The following is an 8,111-nucleotide window of genomic DNA, read 5'->3' as shown; positions in this document are numbered from 1 at the left end:
ACAAACACAGGGAGGATCTCACATCACCATCCATTTTTCCCTGAACTGAAAAGGTCCACAATACATCCTATGCTTGGCATTAGCCATCAGTCATGGCTGGGTAATGTGATGGAGTGTGTTGACTGCTCTACCCCAGGCAATCACACAGAGCTTTGATATTAGAGACATCAGAGCCCTGTAACCAGCAGCCTGGCTGTGACATTTGACCCCTACCCACAGGAACATGGGCTGTGATCAGAACCTCTGGGAAACCAGACACGCATGGCCGCACATTGCTTTACGACACACAATACCCCATCAGCACTGACCTTACATCCGGGGGGAGTATTCCCATCCCACGATCATTCACCTACGGCATCACTGCCGAGAGAAGACGAAGAGAGTGGACTAGACAGGGCTGGGGAATGGACGTTATTTATTGGGGATTTTTATATACCTGAGGTTATTTCATTACCTGAACAAGAGAGCAATATTTCATCCAGGTTTACATGGTTTTATGGAGCCTTTCCAAACCCTGTGGAAATGAAGACATCACTCAGTCGTGTGTGTGTGCGTGTGTCTGCACGTGTGTTTAATGTGTGCCCAGACATCCAGCTCCCAAGTGTGTGTTCAGGATATTCTCCATGTGCTGCATGTCCCGACACACACTCCCTTGTGCGGAGGGATCGTGTTTGTAGTAAATCAAGCAGAGAGAGTACAGGTAGTCATTACCCCCTCCCCAAAGAACAACTGTTTCTGCCTCACACACACACATACCTGCAGCCCGCCCCCCTCCCCCTCGGGCCACCATCAATACCACCCTGCCCTGACAGCTCACACACAACACTCCACTGTACCCACCCCGGCCCAGAAGTGAACTGTCATCACCTGACAAACACACACATCTGCACGGCCGTAAATACCCTGTAATATAGGAAGAAGAACGCCTCGCCAGTGACATCTCAATTCCGCTCTCGCGACTTGTCGTTTCTTTTTTTCCGTCTTCCTGTCATGTTGTTTGATATCTGGATTTTAGCACGGAGGCCTTTGGAGTTTCTCTTTGGGGTTGAGTGTTTACTGAAAAGCACCTCTGCTTTGGATTCCACATCCTGAGCACACCTGCATATACTGACATACTGCAGGTGCTCACTGACACCTGCAAAATGAATATAGACTATGGCATATTTAGGACACCGGATATTGCAAGCTCTGGAAAAAAATAAGATACCTTTTTCTTTCCTTTAAAAAAAAGTCGAGAAGGACAATTTTTGGGTAAAAGAAGGGTAAAATGTGGCCTCTTAAATTTTACCCCTCTGTTCCTCACTCAAAATGGTCCTTCTCAGCTTTTTTTCCAGAGCTGTATATGTGTGTGTGTGTGTGTGTGTGTGTGTGTGTGTGTGTGTGTGTGTGTGTGTGTGTGGGTATGTGTGTGTTTTCAAAGCTTCCCCTAAGTCCTCTGTAGGGGTCCATTACAGACTACCCCTCTCATTACACCAATCACATCAAATCAAGCCCATTCCTTCTTCCTGTGTCTCTGAACTTCCTCCTCACCCTCTCCCCTCCTGTGTCTGTCTGTCGGGACCAGTCATCACGACTCACTGAGCGCTCTCATCCAATCAGATGGCTAATGATCTGCATGAGTTAAGTTGGCACCTTGCAGGGCTTTGGTCACACGCAGTGTTCATGCGTAGCGTCACTGTACGGGGTGAACGGACTGATCGGCCGTCATATTTTTGTATGCTGAGGAAAGCTTTTTGTAAGGAAAAGCTATAAGCTAAAATGAAGTGAGGGATCTCCTCCAGAGACAGTTGGTGAGGCACATGGTGAAGGTGATGGCTTAGAGAAAACCAGACCTCAACACCAGGCTTGGGTCTCAATCATGTCTCCCTCAGCTCTGAAAGCCAGAGGATGGTGTTCATAGTGAATGGCGAAAAAGGAAGAAAACATTCAGCCAACAGCTGTTTGCTATTATAGGCAGGCACATATGACATCATAGAACTGTGACTTTCATCAGAACACAGTAACTTACTGTAGGAATGCATTTCTATGATTGGATGGTACACATGTACACATTCCTTTGGAGAATTGAGAAGTGCTAAGGTTTGAGGCCTGGTGGTGTTGAGTTGAGGTTTGGCATTCCTTTCTGGTATTCAGTACCCTCAGCAACCCATTTCCAGTCCAGCTCTGCAGACCCCCGTTCTTCTAACCCTCTATCACTCCAGCTCTGCCTCCAACCCCCCCCCCCCCCCCCCCCCCTCACTCGATCACCCCATTTATCTTCCCTCCTTTCCGCCACACCTTTTGGTCTCCACTCTGGGCACTGAAAGAGCCTGTGAGTGTGAGTGCTACTGTAAGTGGTTAGGACCAGCCTGAGAGAGGAGTGGAGGAGTGGAAGCTGGTTGGGGTCGAGGTACCAGGCAGAAGGACTGAAATGAAATGGAAAGATGGACGTTCAAGAACAACAGAACGCGTCGCACACTCAGAGAACCAATCTCCTCCGACCATTCCGGTTGCGACTCACAGTGCAGCGAGGCGCTGCAAACCTTCCTCATCGGGGTAATGTGTCGGCAGTGTCTGAATGGTGTCATCTGCAAACCCAGCGTTCGGTTTGGCAGAGTCTGATGGTCGCTTTTCCTGGTGCTGCGCCAGCCGGGTCTCTGGAGAGCATTTCCTGTTTCCTTGTTGGGATGGATGCCGTTTGTTCACTGCAGCTTCACAATAAATAAACAATAGGGATAGAAAAGCAGTCTGAAATATTCATGACCTTTGTTACAGGACAGAGAGAGAAATCACTGCTGTAGCGCGAGGATGACGTACATTTTCTACCATCTAGAACGTATGAAATACATTTCAACATGTCGAAGACAACCGCTATCCCCACTATTAAATCTTTTAGCATAATAACTGTAATAGGTGTTATGTTTTTTCAGATTGCAGTCAGCACTCATGTACCGTTATCTCAGGATTGCTACTGCACTGATACTAGGCTGATAGGAGAACATATAGGCCCAGTGCCACTTAGTTTGCATGACTAGGTAAAACCATCCACATTACACACACTGTCTTCCTGTCTGAAAATATCTCTGAACAGGAGATGGTGAGGGTGACAGGAGATGGTGAGGGTGACAGGAGATGGTGAGGTGAGGGTGACAGGAGATGGTGAGGTGAGGTTAACAGGAGATGGTGAGGTGAGGTTAACAGGAGATGGTGAGGTGTGGGTGACAGGAGATGGTGAGGGTGACAGGAGATGGTGAGGGTGACAGGAGATGGTGAGGTGAGGGTGACAGGAGATGGTGAGGTGAGGGTAACAGGAGATGGTGAGGTGAGGGTGACAGGAGATTGTGAGGTGAGGGTGACAGGAGATAGTGAGGGTGACAGGAGATGGTGAGGTGAGGGTGACAGGATATGGTGAGGTGAGGGTGACAGGAGATGGTGAGGTGTGGGTGACAGGAGATGGTGAGGTGAGGGTGACAGGATATGGTGAGGTGAGGGTGACAGGATATGGTGAGGTGAGGGTGACAGGATATGGTGAGGTGAGGGTGACAGGAGATGGTGAGGTGAGGGTGACAGGATATGGTGAGGTAATGATGACAGGAGATGGTGAGGTGAGGGTGACAGGAGATGGTGAGGTGAGGGTGACAGGATATGGTGAGGTGAGGGTGACAGGAGATGGTGAGGTGAGGGTGACAGGATATGGTGAGGTGAGGGTGACAGGAGATGGTGAGGTGAGGGTGACAGGAGATGGTGAGGGTGACAGGAGATGGTGAGGGGCTTTTAAGGAGTTTGGAGGGACTGGTAGAAAATACAAAATGAATCACTCATGTAATAAGGTGAGAAGGTCAGTACTCACTTCAACAACATCTGCAATCATTCTATTTTGTCTGAAACAGAGATCCCCATGAAGACGCTGGTAACATAACTGGTTCAACCAATCATATCTTCAAATGGCATTACTCTAAGCAGTCAAATCAGAATTACATTACTGAAGCCAATCAAAAACTGAGAACACTCATGACTCTAATAAAGAATGGTCTTGTAGTGTAGCAGTCAGAGCTTTATGATTGTGGGACCAGAACATTTGATTACATCTTTTTATATGAATCAAAGGTTGCACAGTAAAGTCACCAGTTATGTTTAATGTCCTTATTACATTAAAAACACTGTTGATACAGTGGCCTTTAAAGCTTATCATCTTGGGCTACTCTGTAAATAACTTCACCTCATCCATCTCCTATTTGCCATGAAACACACACTTAAATCATCTTCACATTTGCATATCTATATGCACACAAACACACACACACCTACACACACCCACACACAATGTCAGAGAGCAGCTGGAACCGAATAATCTAATGTCCCGTGCGATCTGTGTGCTAGGGCTGCAGTTGCTAAATCAGGACTGAGCCAGCTGAACCTATGTGGACACATCTACTGTCTGTCTGTCTGTTTGTCTGTATGTTTGTCTGTCAGTGTCTTTGTCTGTCTGCCTGCCTGCCTGCCTGCCTGCCTGCCTGCCTGCCTGCCTGACTGCCTGTCTGTCTAATCCCATTCTGATTCTGATTCTGTCTGTCTGTCTGTCTGTCTGTCTGTCTGTCTGTCTGTCTGCCTTTATGTGTTTATCTGTCTGTCAATCCTCTCTGTCTCACACACACTAACATATCAAGTTTTCCCATTATTCTTGTACTCCTGGATAGTCCTGAAGAAACTGTGACACAAGCATTATTAAGAAGATGAAATCCCTGTAACGTTTATTTAAATATGTTTAAAATGCACAATGACACCTACAGTACCTATAAAAAGTGACATAATAACTTTGTACAAAAATATGATGCTTTGTTCAATCTAAAGGTAAGGCATGATTATCGTCATTGAGCAGTAAAATAGCTACTAGCTAAGCCTAAGTAGAGCATGCTGCTTCTCCTGTACATGTTATATAAGTATTTACACAGTCATTCAACATGAATGCTTCCCTCTTCACCCCACACACCTGCCATCAGGGCTGCATCTCAACTCTGTCGAGTGGCTTCCTCGTCACACGTATCACACTCTCTGCTTTGTCTAATCTGAAAAGGAGGGTGCGCGGAAGAGTATGGGCTCCAAAGCTTGGGCTTGGCCGTCATCTGTCCAGTTTGTGCCGATTAAGCACAGGGGTGCGATGGGAGGATATGACATCACTGGATGTGGCTGTTTCTAAGAGACGGGCAGCGGGAGTAGAGTGTGTGTCTGGCAGAGGGGTTTGAAGGAGTGACCGAGAGCCCTCGAAAGATCGTCCCAAGAACTCATGCAGTTCAGTCCTGTCTTTTCAGTTTCCGAGGCCTGACACTGATGGAGTCCCTGTTCCCAGGGCGTTCCAATCACGTCCCCCAGCCGCCCTGGAATGTCCAGCTCGTCACCTCACCCTTGGCCATGACACTTTACCCCATTCCAATTACCCAACACCCCCCTGCCCCAACAACCACCACCACCAGTGTTACCTCACCACCTCGCCCTCTCCTCTCCCCCTCCATCCTTCCTCCCCTGTCCCCTCCTCTCCTTCTCCCCCTCCCTCCCTCCATGGTGTCTCCTGTTCCTGCTCTTCTTCATTTCCTGAATGTGTTTCCATTTCCCCACTCCTAACCCTGCCCCCGCCACCCGGCTCCGCCCCCTGCCAGGCCTCTTCTCCAGCCACAGCGAATCGCAGTACTCCTCCAGCGACCCAATCGGGGAGCTCATGACCCGCAGGTAGTCCTTGTAGCGCTGGCGAGACTCCACCCCTGGGCGCGGCGCGGCCGCGGGGTCCTCGCCGGGCTTGGGGCGCCCGTCCAGATGCGCGTGCGCGACGAGGCGCAGGGTGAGACGCAGCAGGGTGTGTGTGAAGCGCGTGTGTTCCTGGGCCACGCAGAAATACACCCCGGCGTCCGTAGGGTGCAGAGAGCGGACGAGGAGACCTCTGTCCGTGTGGACGATGCGATCATCTGGCTTCACCTGAGACAGGAGAGATGACGCAATTGTAAAGGACCAAACCCAACGGCTGATATTCCGTAACCGTGTAAATATACAACGTGTGCCCACATATATAATATGGACAGGTTATTGAAAACCCAGACACATCCAGCTGTGTGACCTACAGCACGTCAGAGCACATACGTGTCCATGGCACTCTTCCAAATCAAAGACCATTCCGAACAGAGTTATTACCTCAGAAAACCCATCTATGTCTGCCCATGCGTTGGCCATCACACAACACCTGTTCAGTACCTCCCACTGTGTTCACACACGCGTGTGATTTGTATCCAAGGTGTTAAACACGCTGATGACCCCTGAAACAGGATGCACATTAGGAGGCTGGGCGTGGCGAGGCAGTGTGTGTGCGTTCGCTGAAGAACAAGAGGTCAGAGGTCGCCATGGTCTGCTGAACCGGCCTTGGAAGAGGATTGGTTTTGTGTATGCATGTGCGTGTGGTTGTGTGTGTGTGTGTGTGCTTGTGTGCGTGTGTTAGGGGCGAACGGAGCACTAATGGTCCTCTCTCCACGCTCAATAACATCTCTCATGATTCATCAGGTGGCACGGCCACTGTCAAGGCCTAAAACAACACAGCTGTGTCCTGGACTCTGAGTGTGTGTGTGTGTGTGTGTGTGTATGTAAGACAGAGTGAGGGGTGTTGCTTCAAAGCATACCTCCCCCAGACCCCTGCCCCTCTATCACCCAGTCAGAGGGGAAACTGATCATGGAGATAGTTAGGGGGCTCTAAAAAGGAAGAGAGATTTCTGGTTAAGCCATTATGTGCGCGTATGTGTGTCTTCATGTGAGTGTGTGTGTGTGTGTGTGTGTGTGTGTGTGTGTGTGTGTGTGTGTGTGTGTGTGTGTGTGTGTGTGTGAGTGTATGTGTGTAGAGCAGTAGAGTGTAGTATGTTTACAGCCTCCCAGCATTGACATCGATGATGTGTTGTTCAGCTGGTGGTTAGCCTTATAGCAGAAAAATGGACTTTAACAGAACCCAAGTTTCTTGAAAAACACATTACACACAGAGCTCCTGAAAACACATTCGATGGAACTGTCTCCTACTTCCAAGTGGATATACCAGGAATGTGTCCAGATGTTCAAACCTCCAGGATGCACCCTTTTCCAGCTCTCGGTACGGATACATGTGAAACCTATTGCACCATGAACCTAGTCTGCAACAGGATTGCGCTGGCACAACAATACTAGCTGCCTCACTCGCCTTCACACAGTCAGAGGTTATGTGTGTGTGTGCCTTTGAACTTCCTCTCCCTGTGCAGCCCACACCAAGGTATCTGTGACTAAACTAAAAAGGCCTGAGAGTTAAACATCCCCATATGGACAGAACATGAGAGAGACCGAGGGAGAAGGGGGATGCAGTTTAATGTGACCTGTGTAGGGGAGTCTTGTCTGAAACCCATCCCAGCGCCATTAAAGCCAGGAGGTTAAGTGTTTCTCATGCTTGCAGGAAGCCCATGTGTCCCCATCCCGGTCCAGAGACACTGTAGACGGCTGAACCGTGATCCTCCAAATACAGACGTCTCGATCCCTCCACCTCGTGCGCGCCAGCAGGGTTTCGATGAGCGGATACGACGAGGGGAGGAGTGTGGGAGGTGTGTGTGTGAGCACGTGACCGGGTCGGAGGGGGAAGAGAGCAGGCTCTGGAAGCGGCCTGGCCGAGGGGCTTCTGTTCTGCCCAGGCCGGAGGGGACGTGATGGGAGGGAGGAGGGAGGGAGGCCATGGAGATCGGAGGGCTGTGCAAGAGAGATTACTGAGATAGAGAGAGAGAGAGAGAGAGAGAGAGAGAGAGAGAGAGAAGAGAGAGAGAGAGAGAGAGAGAGAGAGAGAGAGAGAGAGAGAGAGAGAGAGAGAGAGAGAGAGAGAGAGAGAGAGAGAGAGAGAGAGAGATAGAGAGAAAACAGAGACAGCATGATGGAGAAGGTGAGAAATGGGGAGATGGAAGTGGTGAGAAGGAGTGAGGAGTAAGCTGGAGGAGGAGGATGGAGGAGAAAGAGAGAGGGAAGGGTGATTGTGTGAGAGGGAGTGTGTGGATGTGTGTGTGGATGTGGGGGGGACGGGGGGGACGTGATATTGAAATAAAACAGAGATCTCTGACTTCACCTGCTCCCACACAACCAGGCCAGCTGTG

General features: G+C 49.6%; 1 protein-coding gene across 1 annotated transcript in view; it reads right to left on the bottom strand.

Annotated features, from left to right (window-relative positions):
* Positions 1-4,684: 4,684 nt before the first annotated feature.
* The window catches only part of LOC134020646 (semaphorin-3D-like), a 19,322-nt gene continuing 15,895 nt past the window's right edge, over positions 4,685-8,111 (bottom strand). Inside the window, exon 8 of the mRNA XM_062460807.1 lies at positions 4,685-6,035. Coding sequence (XP_062316791.1) covers positions 5,458-6,035 — 578 coding nt within the window. The 3' untranslated portion in view covers positions 4,685-5,457. The remainder of the gene's footprint in view (positions 6,036-8,111) is intronic.

The sequence above is a fragment of the Osmerus eperlanus genome, chromosome 5 (genome assembly GCF_963692335.1).
Source record: "Osmerus eperlanus chromosome 5, fOsmEpe2.1, whole genome shotgun sequence".
Classification (NCBI taxonomy): Eukaryota; Metazoa; Chordata; class Actinopteri; order Osmeriformes; family Osmeridae; genus Osmerus; species Osmerus eperlanus.
This window is presented reverse-complemented; position numbering and strand designations above follow the sequence as displayed.